Genomic DNA, 18,936 nt, shown 5'->3' with positions numbered 1-18,936 from the left:
GGCATGAAAACACAAACACACACATCCTCAACTGCTTCTATAGGAGTATCATAGAGAACACCTTGTCCTGTATCACTGTCTAGATGGACATGGTTCCACACTTACAGAAGGCAATGAAGACTGCTAAATTTATTAATTCATTCATTATCTGTAACCGCTTATCCAGTTCAGGGTCGTAGGGGTCCAGAGCCTACCTGGAATCATTGGGCGCAAGGCAGGAATACACCCTTAAACATTTTCAATTTCGCACATTCCTTCATTTATTGCCTTTAACCGCTTATCCAGTTCATGGACGCAGTGGGTCCAGAGCTGACCCAGAATCACTAAGTGCAAGGCGGAATACGTTCAGCTCTTGAGAGTGTTTATTTAAGAGAGGCAGCCTGATCTATGGCGACGGATCCAATTAAAAATTCACAGACAAAATATTGTGTGAGGAAAACCACATGAAGCAACAAACACTGCTCTCTCAAATGGGAAAACAGTTCTGGGGAGGAAAATACACTTTGAGTGAAGAAAAACCCAGCAGGTTCTCCCTGCATGCAAGGGAAAACTTCTGTGCTTGTGTTCTATTGGGGGGTTGCCAATACACCTCAAAACACAGAGTGAACAGGAGACTATAACATATTATATATATATATATATATATATATATATATATATATATATAACAAACCTATTTATTTAGGTTTTAAACCTATTATTGTTGTTTACGTTCTCCCGTTGATGTCGTTGCCTGTTCGTTTACCATAATAGTATGAGTATACACACCTGATAGCGTGCAGCTGGCTGGAATAGACATAAAGATTTACCGAGCTCAACGCAAAGCTCATCATCGTTATCGAGCAAAAATGTATCACAAAACATATCAATATAATTTTATCTCCCAGCACTAATTACTGGGCAGGAAAGAATATGGATGGTACAAGATTTTATTCACTGACATTTGAAAGAATAGTGAAAATGTGTTTCATCATGTTTGATTGGTGTAGTGCCTGAGGTGCAGCTATTAACTGATCGCTCTGGGAGTAGGAATGTACAGAAAAAGATTTTTTTTTTTTTTTTATACACTCTGTTAATGCCAGTATCATCAATGAAGAACAATCCAAAGCATGCAGATTCCCAAAAGCACCACCTGGAAATCAGTCCAATATCTTTTATAGCTAACGCCATACATTCCCCAGACTACCTATTGGTTACACATAAGATTTTCTTATTCTTGGGTTTTTAAGTACAACCTCAGGCAACACCAGTTCCACCACTTTCAAAAACAACTGTTCACAAAACAGACAGCTCCTACTTGAAGCCAGTCTAACAGAGAACACATTTCAAAATATACACACATGCAGAACAGAGTGGAAATCTTTCCAACATTTCCAAATTTACAATTGTATAATTACCATTTTTTGCTATCACCAACAAAGGTGCACATAGGGTCACACATTGAAATGTGCTCTGGATCATGAAAGAAAAAGATATTCCATCCATCCATTATCTGTAACCGCTTATCCAATTTAGGGTCGCGGGGGGGTCCAGAGCCTACCTGGAATCATTGGGCGCAAGGCGGGAATACACCCTGGAGGGGACGCCAGTCCTTCACAGGGCAACACAGACACACACACATTCACTCACACCTACGGACACTTTCGAGTCACCAATCCACCTGCAACGTGTGTTTTTGGACTGTGGGAGGAAACCGGAGCACCCGGAGGAAACCCACGCAGACACGGGGAGAAGAAGATATTAAGTTCAGAAATTTTATTCTTGAATAGTTGCACTGTTTTCCTTCTAAGAAGACCCCCCCCCCCTATTAAAAAAAAAATAAAAACCTCAGTCATGTCACTGACCTATTGCCAAATAACCTTATTTAATTTGTAGCATTACAAAACTTGACCAGTCTTTTTTTTGCTCCATCCCAGCTTTTTGAAATATACTCCTGTTACTAAATTCTAAATTGGCATATATCTTTCAAAATACAATGAAATTTCTCAGAGAGAAAGATAGAGAGAGAGATTATCTACTCAATAATGCTTTGTCCACAAATTTTAGAATAGTCATCATTATGGGTCTGTTACAAAATAAATGTTTACTCTGGCAATCATGTATAACCATTTCATGTATAAAAACAGTTATGTATATACATTCTGTTGTTAAATATCTGTGTGAAACTCTATATATATATAAAATTTATGAGCAATAACTCTTTTATCCACAGACTATATCTGATATAATTATAGTGTAATGGCAGTAGCTAGACTTGCATCTTTATGTCAGCAGTTGTTCTCAAGGTGCAAATCATCACACTTTGCCTCTGTATTAAGATTCTATGACCTGGTCTTTTAAAATTACATTTAGACAAATATCCACTAGCATGTGGATTAACTGTTGTACTGAACCAAATACATGTTAAATACATTCTGACATATCTAAACATTTTTTTATCCCGGACACCATATATAAGAGGACTAAGTAGCCTTGGAAAAACATTAGACAGTAGATAGCTACTGAACAATATTGTGCTTCTGTGTAATGGGAACCAAACTAAGAAATTATAATTTACAAATGGAGAAACATAAGCCAGCATGCAGAGAATAAGCTGTAGGCCATGAAGCAAAATAGTATTCCGGGCTTTTCTGGCAGAAACCTGATCAGATGTTGCAGCTTTAGATGCTTGAAAAACTTTGATGTAAGTAAAGACCAGTGTCAACCAAACACATGATAAATAAAGGGTCTTGATAAAGATGGCTCTAACGAGATGCTGATTGGATCCATAGAGACTCTTAGTGTAGCAGATTATCAATGTTGAGAAAATACTGATGGGTTCATTCACCAAGACAATGAAGATATCAGTAAGTGCAGGAACAAAGGTCAAAACCCAGATCAGGCCGATGAGGATGTAGGTCCTCTTCAGTGAACACAGCTGGGTGTGATGCAGTGGTTTGCAAATAGCAATGTAGCGTTCCAAGGCCATTCCAGCAAGATTCAGAGGAGAGTTTTCTGAAGTTGTGGCAATAAACAAGAGGAAAAAACTGCAGACAGTGGCATTCAAAAGAGGTACAATGTAACTCAGAACCTGCATAAACACTGAAAGAAAGAGCATGATTATATCATTGATGACAAGGTGAATGTACAGAATGTATCTTGAGTCATTGTAGAAAACTAAATGTTTAAAAAAAGCAAACACAAAAATCCCATTGATGTAAGTTATAATGACACCAAGCCCAACAGCAATAAAGTTCTTTATAAAAGCATCTTCAAAAGGATCCCGGCTTGAGTTCATTCTCTCATAAAACAAGTACAGTCTAGAGTTAAAGACTGAAAAGTGTACTACAAGAATATAACCTTTAGATGTTGTCTCCAGCAAAGACTCCAGCACTTGTGACACTCCTATTATATACTCTGTTTGAAGGTCTGGTACCATGACTTGCTCTTCCCTTGTGGGGCTCAAGACAGTAGCCAAACCAAGATGATAATAACATGACATTCAGCACAATCAGTCCTCATCTCAGACATACCAAGATACTTCCATACTGAAATAAAAGGTACAAGGGCTGTTTCTTTCCACAGTTTCTTTTTTTTTTATATTTTTCCATATACACAGAGAATACATAGAGATTAATTTTCTCACTTCTGTGCTGTTTGTCCAATCCAGAAATATTTATGCTTAATGTTTTATATATGTTTTCAGTGCTGCATTCCTGTATTTAAATTCAAGTTAGGATTTATATGACACATAATATTTAAAATAAGCAGAAGTACAATTGAACATAAAATGGTTTATTTTTGACCTAGTAGTTTAACTATAACTGCAGTATGTGAGATTTTAGTTGGGATGAGAGGGGTATTTCACTTAAGTAAGGAAATGTTTTGAAAATTTATTAAAAGTGATACTAAGGTCATTAAAAATATCCACCACACAGAAGAGCACCATGACATTTCCTTACAAAATAAAACTTAGATTTAAACAATCTACCATACATAGATCATTATGTTCATTTTTTGGAATACTTTTATTTGTTTTGAAAAACCCATGCAATTTTTTTAGAGTTGTGAACCCCTTCCTTCTGAAAGACTTTGCTTCAGTCAGCTAATACTCCTTTTGGGCCTTGTTGCCCTATAAAGATAGTCAGGATTACTGGTCACTGCATCATAAAAGAACACCACGCTGTGAAAGACTGCACAGTCAAATAGTAAAATAGTAAGTGTTGGGGAAAATACTGCATGGGCTATGAAATATTTCCCAAAACCACTGTCTGTGAGTCTCTACCTCCACAAAAGTTAAAACTTTAAAATGCAAAGAAGGAACCATATATAAACAGGATCCACAAATTGCACATTGAGCCTGAGCCTTTGGATGAAATTCAAAAACAATTTTGGAAATGGGGTTCTACATTTCATTAATGATGTGTGTTTTGTGTCCACACATTTTTCCTTTTCCAACTACTCTCACATAGACTATGCTGTCCTTTTCTTAATAGAGCCTTAATAGTGGTTTGTGTCTTAGGTACATTCAATCATCTTCATTCTTGCCTTACAAGACTTATTTGCCAGTACCCTGCAAAATGTCAGTACCCATAAAATGTTTTCTGATGTAGTGTATCAGTATACACTACGCCTACACTACGCCCTCCTGACAGGTCTTCCGGCCTGTGCTGTGAGACCGCTACAGATGATCCAGAATGCTGCAGCACGCCTGGTCTTCAACCAACCAAAAAGAGCACATGTCTTCTATTAGTTGAGCTGCAATGGCTACCCTTAGCTGCTCGCATCAAATTTAAATCACTAATGATGGCCTTCAGAGTGTTCACTGGTTCTGCTCCCATCTACCTCAATAGACTCTTAAAACCATACGTTAGCGCCCGCCCTCTCCGTTCCTCAAAGGAGCGCCAACTAACACGACCAACAGGTCAGTTGAGGCTATTCTCATCTCTGGTACCATGCTGGTGGAATGAGCTTCCAAGCACTATCAGAGCTACAGAAACCCTCTCCGCATTCAAGAAATCATTGAAAACCCAGCTCTTCCGAGAGTATCTTTTGCACGGAATGTCTTTCTTTAATCCACTTATTACTTCCTGGCATATTGCACTCAATGTAAGGTATTTTGTATAATTTGTGCTGTAGTTCGAATGTTAGATCCTCTTTTGTAAGTCACTTTGGATAAAAGCGTCTGCCAAATGCATAAATGTAAATGTAAATGTATAATACCTTATTGGAAACCATATATTGATCAGTTTCTTTATATGTAAACAACACTAGGTAAAATTAAACTTACAAATAACAAAATTAACAAAAATTACATATCAATATCATTGGGATTTTACATAGATTTGTAATGGGCAGGATAGAGCCTCTGTCATTGCTATACCAGTATAAGCAAGAAACTGCAATATGTACTTTCTTGAGGTGGGCAGGAAGCAACATTCCCGGCATAGCTCCCTCCATGCCTACCTCCCTCTCCATTTAATTACACATTGAACCTGTAAGGGGAGCCCAGAATCATAAACACCTATTTTTACCTGGTGTTGCTCTAATGCAGATTTTTTTTTAAATATCCAGTATAAATACAGCCCCTGTTTGCTAAACTGGCAAAGTTTATTGTTTTAGATATGCAGTGTATGAGCAAGTTTCTTAATGCTATGTAACCAAAAAAATCATAAGGACCACATGAATAGGCCATTTAGGTGAATTTAAAGCCTACCTTGAATCATTAGGCACAAAAAAAGTAAGACACCCTGAAGAACAGGGTGAAGAGGGCAAACAAAGTATGTACAGCAACCAAATAATTGCTTCTGTGTGGTCAGGGGACCTGAGAATGGACCATGATTGTAGAAACAAGTGGGTGGTTATAATATTACAGCTGATCACTGCATCCACTATATCCACTAATCAAGCTATACACTATGGAGTAACTTTTAGAATTACCAGTCCACAGGAAAAGTTGCGTTTGATGTATTTGCCAAACTTCTGGTCTCGAAGTCCATAGATTAGAGGGCTCAGGAGTCGAGGAAAAAGGCAAGTAAGCAGGTAATTGACAAAAGTGATTTTAGTTCGATGAGCTGGAAAGAGGGGAATGAGAACGCTGACCAGAACAGGAGTAACATATGAGAGCATGCAGAGTAGTAACTGACCACCGTGTAACAGGATTGTGTTGCGGGCCTTTTTAGCTGAGCTTTGGTGATGGCCATGCGAGGCTATTTTGGCGGTACAAAGAACTCTGAAGTATGTATAAAACAGAGTTATCCACACAATGGAAAAGAACAACGTCTGTGTAGCAATGGCCTTCTGTGTGTAATACTTTGAAGGGTAGACAACAATAGTCTGGCAGTAGGTGAGGGAGTAAAAGAAAGAAATGGGCTGCAATGCAATTACTACAATTATGTCAATTAATGCAGGAATAGATGAAAAAACCCAAATCACAGTGATAAGGACATATGTTCTATTTACTGTGCAGATCTGAGAGTGATGGAGTGGTTTACACACAGCAATATAACGCTCTATTGCCATTCCAGCCAAAATCATGGGGGTGATAATTCCAGTGGTAGAACCCAATGACAACAGCACACAGCAAAAGGAGACATTTACATTTGGCATTGCATATGTCAGGACAAACATAATAGCTGAAATGCAAATCGTCAGAATGTCATTGATCACAAGGCTGATGTATAAAATGTATTTTGGGTCACTGTGGAACATAGGGATTTGAAAGTAAGTGACCACCAGCATCCCATTAATGCCAATAATGATCAGAGCAAGGACAATGACAATTATATTTTTGGCCAAAGCCTCTTGGTAATTGTCTCGTATCCAATTCTGATCTATCGTCGTATTCATTCCCTCATTCCACTTGGGCAGTGATAAAAAGAGGGCTTTAGGATCTCTACCTAAATATATTTTTTAATATGCAAAACACATAAAAAATATTAAGAAATCCTCCATTAGAAACCATACAAACTCAACCTTCTTTCACGTCAGTATAAATTATTGACATAACTTTAAAAAGTATTAAACAATTTATAAATAGAAAGCCTCAGAATTCAATCAGAACAGATTTTTTACATGCATAATATTGCTAAAAGCAGCTTAATATGCTTCACAATAAAAAAATCCAAACAAGTACAAAAGAAAGGTAACAGAAGAAATAACAACGAATCTACAATAAATAAAAACTAGTACAAATTCATACATAATCAAGAGTGGCTTAAATGATTGAAAATATTTTAAAAAGCCAAAAATATTTATGTAAAAATAAATACTATTATAATATTAAATGAAAAGCTTAATTAAGCTAATATTAGTTGATTGTTACACTGCCTTTTATACATTTCTTGAGAAGTCCAGTAAACAGTGCATATATTTAAAATGTTCTATTTTTATACTTCCTATACAGTTACCATTTGGGAGGAATATGTTTTTTTAACGGATAGTTAAAACATTAAAAATCTATACAGATTAATTGAAGCCTGAATCTAACACATAATCAAACATTGCAGTAAATATGTTTAAATGTATCTTTAGAAGTCAGTGAGAGATCAGTATTCGGAATTAATATTTATACCTTTCAGTGAATAGCCATGAATCAAATCATGGTTTCAACACCAGATGATATACATTTCTTCAGCTGCTGGTGAGAAACCACTTAATTTGTTCAGCTCTGTGCAGTTTTATAATGAATATCTTCAAGGGAATACAGAGGCGTGTACATGTACAATCTTCTTTTCCAGAAATGTTGGGACTTTCAAAATGTAAACAAAACCAAAATGCAATACAAATAATGTACATTTTATTTTTAAATTAAAACACTACAAAATCAATATGAAACTAAGAAATTGTATTGTATTTTAAACAATCACAATTTTGTATTTAATACAAGAAACATGTTCCAAAAAAGTTGGGAAGGAATCAGCACAAAGACAGCATGGTCAAAGAGTGCAGCAGTTCAAGATTAACATTTCACTCTACAAAGCAGTAAAGAACCTGGGGATATATTCATCTGTTACATAATATCATTAAAAGATTCAGAGAATCTGGAGAAATCTCCATGTGCATGGGGCAAGGCCCAAAACCAGTATCAGTTAAAATTTAAAAATGCAAAGATAAAACCATATATAAAAAGGATCCAGAAATGCTGTCACTTTCTTTGGGCCTGAGGCCATTTAAGGCACATATAGTCCAAAAAAAAATCTTAATCTGAAATTCTATTTTGAAATCAAGTGTGCCACTTTCTCCAGACAAAAGAAGATAGGGACCATCATCTATAAGCACAAAACATTAATGATATTATTGGACTTAAACAATGCACAAGCCATGGGTGCCTTGCAGATCTGTGAATGCACCGTTAATTCTGAATGATATATACAGGGATTGGAGCAACACGCTGACATCCGGACAATGTTAATTATTCATTCATTCATTATCTGTAACTGCTTATCAAGAAGAGCAGGGGAAGAATTACCCTGCAAGAAGCTTTCAGGGGCCAGGCAAAACAACATATAAAAAACAGATATGCAGGAGAGATCAAGTGATACAAAGAAGTGATAGTATTTAATTCCAGCTATGAGACTAGTAGAGAAGATTAATTAACCAAAAGCCTGTGTGAAAAGTTTCAAAAGAGTGTGTGTCTCAGCCCTGAACAGTAACAGGACTGCTATTCCAGACTTAAGGAGCTTTGTGAGAAAAGGCATTTCTTCCTGCAGTGAGTAGACCAGCGTCCTTGGAATGAATTGTACATGAGGGGTGATAGGGTATGAGAAGTTCATTAAGAAACTATGGGCCTAAACCATTTAGAGATTTATAGGCCAATAGGAGTATTTTATAGTCAATAAAAAATGTACTGATAGCAAGTGTAGGGACAAGAGAACTGGTGTTATATGCTCACATTTTTTTAAAGCACTTTGGCTGCTGCATTTTGAAACAACTGAAGCTTATGTAGCACTTTGCACGTGCTGCCTGCCAGGATCATATTGCAGTAATCTAGCAGTGAATTTATAAACATATTGGCTATTTTTTCTGCATCTTTTAAGGACAAGATATGCTAAATTTTGGCAATATTTCGTATGTGGAAGAAGGTGGTTTTGACTGTATTGCATATATGAGTGGCAGATGTGACACAGAAATGAAAAGCAACCCCTGCGTTTTAATGAAGGTACTGGGTATTACTGTTGATCTATTAGTATTTATAACAGCATTTCAAGTATCTGTACCTAGTCACAAGACCTCATATATATCAGAATTTAATATGAGAAAATTTTGTATCAATCCGTCTTTAAAGTCTGTCAGACGGTCTTATTATATGTAGACAAGCAACGTCATAATGTTTGGCTGATATATACAGTTGTGTGTCAGCAATAAAGAAGTGGGATTGAATACCATGCTTATGAATTACTGTACCCAGTGGCAGCATATAGAATGTGAATAATAGAGGATGAAGCATTGACCCTTGCAGAACACCATATTTAACCAAAGTATGATGTGAGGATTTATTATTCAGATAAACAAATTGATAATGGTCAAAGAAATAGGATCTGAATCAAGAGAGGGCAGGTCATTTGATTCCTACTAGTTTTTCCAGCCTACCAAGTAAAATCACATGATCTATGGTAGCCTGGTAGGTAAAAGGGAAATTGGTAACTAGGGCTTTGTAGAAAAAACTAATGGAGTTCTTTAACATTTGTAAAGACAGAGCCCTTTCAATTTGTGAGTTAGTGTTAGCTGTTGTTAGTGTCATATTTTAAGTAAAAACGTGCTTAATTTGTAAATATCTACAAAATTTATTGTTCTTTAATCCATGCTGCCAGTACTCAGCCTTTTAATTCAGAACCATCTTGAGGTTTTCTCAGCTGCCTCAGTTGATTTTTTCCATTGCTCATCACTTGTGCTAACCTGCAATGCCCATGAGGAGTGTGCAGCCAAAAAACCCTCTCATCCAGTTTGTGTGCACACAAAAATCAAATAACAAAAAGCAATAAAAACAATGAATCTGTGATTTGTTAATTATCTTGAACATTTATTTAATTGAAAAAGGTTCAAATATTTTCCCATTGTGTTGTATCATTTTTCCATTTCATTACACTTAAAGTCGTTAATCAGTTGCGACTTCAGAATATTTTTAGAATATTTATAATGTAAGAGCATATTTTGACCATGTAAAGTGTTTTTGGCCATGTGAAAGGCCCTATATAAACTTACCTTACTATTATCATTATTACTATTATTACTATGAAGTGTGGATTTTTTTTTTCTTTTATTTCATGATGTTAAGATGGACTTAGACAGCAAAGATATAATATTCAATGTGAACCTGTCTTGGTACTGTAGCTTTATCCACCATAAACAATAAACTGTTCAATCTGTACATTACTGTGCAATCTTAACAACAACCAGACCACAGGAAAAGTAGCATTTGATGTGTTTAACAAATTTCTGGTCTCAAAGTCCATAGGTCAGAGGACTCAGGAGTCGAGGGATGATGTTAGTCCAATATAATTTGGATTTTACATAGATCTGTAATGGGCAGGATAGAGCCTCTGTCATTGCTACACCAGTATAAGCAAGAAACTGCAATATGTACCTTCTTGAGGCTATGCCGGGAATGAGTACATTCCCGGCATAGCTCCCTCTATGCCTACCTCCCTCTCCATTTAATTACATATTTGAACCTGTAGGGAGAGCCCAGAATCATAAACACCTATTTTACCTTGTGTTGCTCTAATGCAGATTTTTTTACATATACAGTACAAATACAGCCCTGTTACAAAACTGGCAATGTTTATTGTTTTAGATATGCAGTATATGAACAAGTTTCTTAATGCTATGTAACCAAAAAAATCATAAGGACCACTGGAATAGGCCATTTAGGTGACTTTGGACAGCTGACTACACTTTTAAAGATAGGTGTTAGCCATAGCATTGTAAATAAAAATGATCACACATACACCAAGACATTATAATATAAATATTATAATATTTCCTTCCAGTAAGATTGCCATACATACAAACTATAAAGTGTCACATATCAATATGTATATCAATACTATACATATAATTCCACTATATTTATCGACATTGATTATTTATTTTACATTTAAGCATTAATTTTTACCAGCCTCAGTCTTCAGAATAAAAAAATATAATTACACACTGTTGGTCATAGCAGATTCTGCAATTACTCATTCATTAATTCATTCGTTTATATTCTGTACCTTTATTTTATCCTGATCAGTGTCATGGTTGATTTAAAGCCTACCTTGAATCATTAGGCACAAAAAAGGAAGACACCCTGAAGAACAGGGTGAAGAGGGCAAACAAAGTATGTACAACAACCAAATAATTGCTTCTGTGTGGTCAGGGGACCTGAGAATGGACCATGATTGTAGAAACAAGGGGGTGGTTATAATATTATGGCTGATCACTGCATCTCTATCCACTAATCAAGCTATACACTATGGAGTAACTTTTACAATTACCACTCCACAGGAAAAGTTGCGTTTGATGTATTTGCCAAACTTCTGGTCTCTAAGTCCATAGATCAGAGGACTTAGGAGTCGAGGGAAAATGCAAGTAAGCAGGTAATTGACAAAAGTGATTTTAGTTCGATGAGCTGGAAAGAGGGGAATGAGAACGCTGACCAGAACAGGAGTGACATATGAGAGCATGCAGAGTAGTAACTGACCACCGTGTAACAGGATTGTGTTGCGAGCCTTTTTAGCTGAGCTTAGGTGATGGCCATGCAAGGCTATTTTGGCGGTACAAAGAACTCTGAAGTATGTATAAAACAGAGTTATCCAAACAATGGACAAGAATAGTGTCTGTGTAGCAGTGGTCTTCTGTGTGTAATACACAGAAGGGTAGACAACAATAGCCTGGCAGTAGGTGAGGGAGTAAAAGAAAGAAATGGGCTGCAATGCAATTACTACAATTATGTCAATTAATGCAGGAATAGATGAAAAAACCCAAATCACAGTGATAAGGACATATGTTCTATTTACTGTACAGATCTGAGAGTGATGCAGTGGTTTACACACAGCAATATAACGCTCTATTGCCATTCCAGCCAAAATCATGGGGGTGATAATTCCAGTGGTAGAACCCAATGACAACAGCACACAGCAAAAGGAGACATTTACATTTGGCATTGCATATGTCAGGACAAACATAATCACTAAAATGCTAATCGTCAGAATGTCATTGATCACAAGACTGATGTATAAAATGTATCTTGGGTCACTGTGGAACATAGGGATTTGAAAGTAAGTGACCACCAGCATCCCATTAATGCCAATAATGATCAGAGCAAGGACAATGACAATTATATTTTTGGCCAAAGCCTCTTGGTAATTGTCTCGTATCCAATTCTGATCTATCGTCGTATTCATTCCCTCGTTCCACTTGGGCAGTGATGAAAAGAGGGCTTTAGGATCTCTACCTAAATATATTTTTTTAATATGCAAAACACATAAAAAAAATATTAAGAAATCCTCCATTAGAAACCATTCAAACTCAACATTCTTTCACGTCAGTATAAATTCTTGACATGACTTTAAAAAGTATTAAACAATTTAAAAATAGAAAGCCTCAGAATTAAATCAGAACAGATTCTTTTACATACATAATCATGCTAAAAGTTCTATACTCAAGAGCAGCTTAATATGCTTCACAATAAAGAAAATCCAAACAAGTACAAAAGAAAGGTAACAGAAGAAATAACAACAATGAATCTACAATAGATAAAAAATAGTACAAATTCATACATAATCAAGAGTGGCTTAAATGATTGAAAATATTTTAAAAAGCCAAAAATATTTATGTAAAAATAAATACTATTATCTATACTAAGTCCAGTAAACAGTGAATTTATTTTAAAATTTCTATTTTTATATAAACTTTTATTTCAATATAATGGATAGTTATAACATTAAATATATATACAGATTAATTGAAGCCTGAATCTAACACATAATCAAACATTGCAGTAAAAATGTTTAAATGTATCTTTAGAAGTCAGTGAGAGATCAGTATTCGGAATTAATATTTATACCTTTCAGTGAATAGCCATGAATCAAATCTTGTTTTCAACACCAGATGATATACATTTCTTCAGCTGCTGGGGAGAAACCACTTAATTTGTTCAGCTCTGTGCTGTCTTATAATGAATATCTTCAAGGGAATACAGAGGCGTGTACATGTACAATCTTCTTTTCCAGAAATGTTGGGACTTTCAAAATGTAAACAAAAACAAAAACAAAAACAAAAACAATACTACAAAATCAATATGAAACTAAGAAATGGTATTGTATTTTAAACAATCGCAATTTTTTATTTAATACAAGAAACATGCTCCAAAAAAGTTGGGAAGGGATCAGCACAAAGACAGCATGGTCAAAGAGTGCAGCAGTTCAAGATTAACATTTCACTCTTTAAAGCAGTAAAGAACCTGGGGATATATTCATCTGTTACATAATATCATTAAACGATTCAGAGAGTCCGGAGAAATCTCCATGTGCATGGGGCAAGGCCCAAAACCAGTATCAGTTAAAATAAAACAAATGCAAAGATAAAACCATATATAAAAAGGATCCAGAAAAGCTGTCACTTTCTTTGGGCCTGAGCCCATTTAAGGGACATATGGTCCAAAAAAAAAAATCTAAATCTGAAATTCTATTTTGAAATCAAGTTTGCCACATTCTCCAGACAAAAGAAGATAGGGACCATCATCTATAAGCACACAGCATTAATGATGTTATTGGAATTTAACAATGCACAAGCCATGGGTGCCTTGCAGATCTGTGAATGCACCGTTAATTCTGAATGATATATACAGGGATTGGAGAAGCACGCTGACATCCAGACAATGTTAATCAAACATCAATCAATCAAATTTTATTTATATAGAGCTTTTCACAGCAGACGTTTTCACAAAGTAGCTCCAGGTCCATGAGCAAGCCAGGTGCAACAGTGGCAAGGAATAACTCCCTCAGCATACAAGAAACAAACCTTTGGAAGTGATCAAGACTCGTGAGGGAGAACCTATACTCCTCTGACTAACACTGGACAGCACAACCAATAACAGATCTGAAAATATAGATAATATATTTAATAAAGATATTAAATAGCTATATATTTAAAAAAGCTAATAAAGATAGAGATAATGAGTTATAGGTAATATGAAGCAAAATAATTGTGTGGTCAGTGATTCTGTGGGAGAGTAAAAGGGGACTTGTGCAGAGACCTTGGCCTAAGACAGCATTCTTGCATGGCCAAGCATGGTGTTGTAGGTATGACAATCCAGCTATGAGACCAGTAGAGAAGATTCACTAACCAAAAGCCTGTGTGAAAAGTTTCAAAAAAGTGTGCGTCTCAGCCTTGAAAAGTAACAGGACTGCTATTCCAGACTTTAGGAGCTTTGTGAGAAGAGGCACTTCCTCCTGCAGTGAGCATTGGCTATTTTTTCTGCATTCTTTAAGGACAAGACATGCTAAATTTTGGCAATATTTCGTATGTGGAAGAAGGTGGTTTTGACTGTATTGCATACATGAGTTTCAAATGTGACACACAAATGAAAAGCAACCCATGCGTTTTAAAGAAGGTACTGTGTATTACTGTTGATCTATTAGTATTTATAACAGCATTTCAAGTATCTGTACCTAGTCACAAGATCTCATATATATCAGAATTTAATATGAGAAAATTTTGTATCAATCCGTCTTTAAAGTCTGTCAGACGGTCTGTTGTTGTATGTAGACAAGCAACGTCATAGTGTTTGGCTGATATATACAGTTTTGGATCAGAAATGAAGAATTGGATTTGAATACCATGCTTATGAATTACTGTACCCAGTGGCAGCATATAGAATGTGAATAATAGAGGACGACGCACTGACCCTTGCAGAACACCATTGTAAAAAAGCGAATGGGTGGAGAAATAAAAGAAGGAAAAAAAGAGCCTATTAAATGAAACAGAGACTTGTGGGATCGCTACTTGGGAGCCTCTAGCACAAGGTCCAGACAGCATTAGCAGCTCTAAAGTAGCTCCACGTCCAAGTTTACAGTTGTATAACCTTGTGTGCATAAATCTGAAGTAAGTTGCTTTTCTTTACAATAGGCTGTCTGTAGTTTAGCTTAATCATTGTATAATGAACATTTATCAGCAACTAGCATTGCTTAGTGATTTTGTTGTTCAGCTGTGTAAGCACGGATTGTTCTGTGTACACATCGAAGATGGTGTTGAGTGTCAGGAACCAGGGGCGGACTGACGGAGCGGACGCACACGCTAAAGCACAGATAAACTTTAATTTACAAATAATAACAAAACAAAGAGACTTTAAATAAAAGACAAGAAACGGGGAGCCAAGCAGGCTAAACGGGACACGAGGAGCTAATCAGGGCAAACGGGACAGACAGACTAAAGAACGAAACGACAGGAAATGAAACGACAACGTGGAAACCAATAACGGAGAAACTTACAGAGACAGACTTGAGTACACGACTGACATGACAAAATACAAAGAACAAATGACCAACAAACAGGAAGTGCAGGAAGGGGACTTAAATACAAGACACTGACAAGACACACCTGAGACAGATAACAAGGGGGCAGGGTAACAGATGACAGACGAGGAGGCGGAACAAAGGCGGAGACTAGAACATAAACATAATAGCCATGTGCTGAGAAAGAGCACATGACCGGGGAAAACAGACATGATGAGACGAGGGCGTGACATTGAGTTCTTATTGCACAGATTAGAGTTATTTTTGCTCCTGTTACTTATTAATGAGCGACTCGCACAATATCCTTTGTACATGTATTAGAAATGGCGCCGTCTTCTTGCCGTTCTGAGCTGGTTGAATGTCTAGCCACTAGAGGGCACAGAGAGACCGCTTAAATATATCTATATAGAAGTAACTGGAGATAAATTTATTTACTTATCAAGCATGCTTAGGCTGTTATTATATATTATTTCTGTTTTCTCAATCTACATGTCAACAGAATAGGCCCTGAATCATTTGTAATTTATGTTCAATGTATGTTTATTTCCAGAACCACACTTATTTATATACAACTGGTGTACAAATTCATCGCATAATACCTGCTGTGACATGTGCATGACTGTGTTGTATCTGAATCCTGTAAGACTCAGTAAAATGCAATAACGTTATCTTTTGGGTCCTGTCATATGTACTCTGACCGGTACACTGGGGCGAACGCTATATATGGCCTCCACCCATTCTGTCCTTTGAGTTCTCCTTTACATTGTTGGTTTTTCGAGCCGGATTGGTGTATACCACAGAGGATGGACCCTATGCGAATAAGAGGTGCCTCAGGGCAGCAGTGTGAATGCCCCCAATGCCGGACAAAGTTACCTTGTTACCTTGAGGACTTTATAGTGAGTTTTCCCAGCTATAAGCAGAGCACCTCTCCCCTTAGAACTGAATATGCAACACAGCATGCACATGATCACGAAGAAGATATCATATCCTTTCAAGAGAGCACTGATCAGAAGACCGCTACCATGCCTTCCAGCTCCGTGAGTAATACGAGTATGGATTCTCCTGATGATGAACTCTACCTGTATGTTAAAGAGCTTAGAGAACTGCAGAAACAGTATGGGACTCCATATGTGCATACTTTAACCAAAATATGATGTGAGGATTTATTATTCAGATAAACAAATTGGTAATGGTAAAACAAATAGGATCTGAATCAGGAGAGGGCAGGTCCTTTGATTCCTACTAGATTGTCCAGCCTACCAAGTAAAATCACATGATCTATGGTAGCCTGGTAGGTAAAAGGGAAATTGGTAACTAGGGCTTTGTAGAAAACACTAATGGAGTTCTTTAACATTTGTAAAGACAGAGCCCTTTCAATTTGTGAGTTGGTGTTAGCCGTTGTTAGTGTCATATTTTAAGTAACAACTTGCTTAATTTGTAAATATCTAAGAAATGCACTGTTCTTTAATCCATGCTGCCAGTACTCTGCATTTTAGTTCAGAACCATCTTGAGGTTTTCTAAGCTGCCTCAGTTGACTTTTTTCCATTGCTCTTTACTTGTGCTAACCTGCAATGCCCATAAGGAGTGTGCAGCCAACAAACCCTCTCAGCCAGTTTGTGTGCACACAAAAATCAAATAATAAAAAGCAATAAAAACAATGAATCTGTGATTTGTTAATTAGCTTGAACATTTATTTAATTGAAAAAGGTTCAAATAATTTGTCAGTGTTTTCACTGTAGGGCGTCACGGTGGCGCAGCAGGTAGTGTTGCAGTCACACAGCTCCAGGGACCTGGTGGTTGTGGGTTCGATTCCTGCTCTGGGTGACTGTCTGTGAGGAGTTAGTGTGTTCTCCCCGTGTCTGCGTGGGTTTCCTCTGGGTGCTCTGGTTTCCTCCCACAGTCCAAAACACACGTTGGTAGGTGGATTGGCGACACAAAAGTGTCCGCGTGTGTGAGTGAATGTGTCTGTGTTGCCCTGTAAAGGACTGGCGCCCCCTCCAGAGTGTATTCCCACCTTGTGCCCAATGATTCCAGGTAGGCTCTGGACCCACCATGACACTGAACCGGATAAGCGGTTACAGATAATGAATGAATGTTTTCACTGTAGTAAATGTAACTAAATATTTTATTTGATTCCAGAAATATACTACAAAACAGGTGGCGCAGTGGTGAGATTCCCATTGTGCTGTATCATTTTTCCATTTCATTACACTTGTTTATCAGTTGCGACTTTAGAATATTTTTGAATATTTATAATATAAGAGCATATTTTGACAAATAAGTGTTTTTGGACTTGTGAAAGGCCCCATATAAATTTACCATACTATTATTATTATTACTATTTTTACTATGAAGTGTGGATATATATATATATATTTTTTTTTTGTGATGTTAACATGGACTTAGACAGCAAAGATATAATATTCAAGGTGAACCTGTCTTGGTACTGTATCTTTATCCACCATAAACAATAAACTGTTCAATCTGTACATTACTGTGCACTCTTAACAACAACCAGTCCACAGGAAAAGTAGAGTTTGATGTGTTTAACAAATTTCTGGTCTCAAATTCCAAAGATCAGAGGACTCAGGAAACGAGGGATGATGTTAGTCCCAATATAATTTGGATTTTACATAGATCTGCAATGGGCAGGATAGAGCTTCTGTCATTGCTACACCAGTATAAGCAAGAAACTGCAATATGTACTTTCTTGAGGTGGGCAGGAAGCGACATCCCTGCATAGCTCCCTCCATGCCTACCTCCCTCTCCATTTAATTACACATTGAACCTGTAAGGGGAGCCCAGAATCATAAACACCTATTTTTACCCAGTGTTGCTCTAATGCAGATTTTTATTTAAATATCCAGTATAAATACAGCCCCTGTTTGTTAAACTGGCCATTTTTATTGTTTTAGATATGCAAAAATGTAAATAAAAATGATCACACCAACACCAAGACATTACAATATAAATATTATAATAATTCCTTCCAATAAAATTGCCATGCATACAAACTATAAAGTGTCACATATCAATATGTATATCAATACTATACATATAATTCCACTATATTGATCTACATTGATTCTTTATTTTAGATTTAAACATTATTTTTTACCAGCCTCAGTCTTGAGGATAAAAAATATAATTACACACTGTTGGTCATAGCAGATCCTGCAATTACTCATTCATTCATTCATTCATTCATTTTCTGCAACCATTTTATCCTGATCAGTGTCATGTTTGATTTAAAGCTTACCTTGAATCATTAGGCACAAAAAAGGAAGACACCCTGAAGAACAGGGTGAAGAGGGCAAACAAAGTATGTACAGCAACCAGATAATTGCTTCTGTGTGGTCAGGGGACCTGAGAATGGACCATGATTGTAGAAACAAGGGGGTGGTTATAATATTACAGCTGATCACGATCCACTATATCCACTAATCAAGCTATACA

At 36.6% G+C, this 18,936-nt stretch overlaps 2 protein-coding genes across 2 annotated transcripts; both read right to left on the bottom strand.

Annotated features, from left to right (window-relative positions):
• Positions 1–5,895: 5,895 nt before the first annotated feature.
• Positions 5,896–6,828, bottom strand: LOC136691442 (odorant receptor 131-2-like). Its single transcript, XM_066664003.1, has one exon. The coding sequence runs from the start codon at positions 6,826–6,828 to the stop codon at positions 5,896–5,898; it is 933 nt and encodes a 310-aa protein (XP_066520100.1).
• A 4,607-nt stretch (positions 6,829–11,435) lies between these two features.
• On the bottom strand, positions 11,436–12,368 carry LOC136691441 (odorant receptor 131-2-like). Its single transcript, XM_066664001.1, has one exon. The coding sequence runs from the start codon at positions 12,366–12,368 to the stop codon at positions 11,436–11,438; it is 933 nt and encodes a 310-aa protein (XP_066520098.1).
• Between the last annotated feature and the right edge of the window lie 6,568 nt (positions 12,369–18,936).

The sequence above is a fragment of the Hoplias malabaricus genome, chromosome 3 (genome assembly GCF_029633855.1).
Source record: "Hoplias malabaricus isolate fHopMal1 chromosome 3, fHopMal1.hap1, whole genome shotgun sequence".
Taxonomy (NCBI): Eukaryota; Metazoa; Chordata; class Actinopteri; order Characiformes; family Erythrinidae; genus Hoplias; species Hoplias malabaricus.
The sequence above is the reverse complement of the archived record's forward strand: the minus strand, read 5'-3'. Positions and strand labels throughout refer to the sequence as shown.

Coding starts and splice junctions, on each gene's coding strand:
- LOC136691442 (XM_066664003.1), bottom strand. CDS start 6,828: ATGAATACGACGATAGATCAGAATTGGATACGAGACAATTACCAAGAG.
- LOC136691441 (XM_066664001.1), bottom strand. CDS start 12,368: ATGAATACGACGATAGATCAGAATTGGATACGAGACAATTACCAAGAG.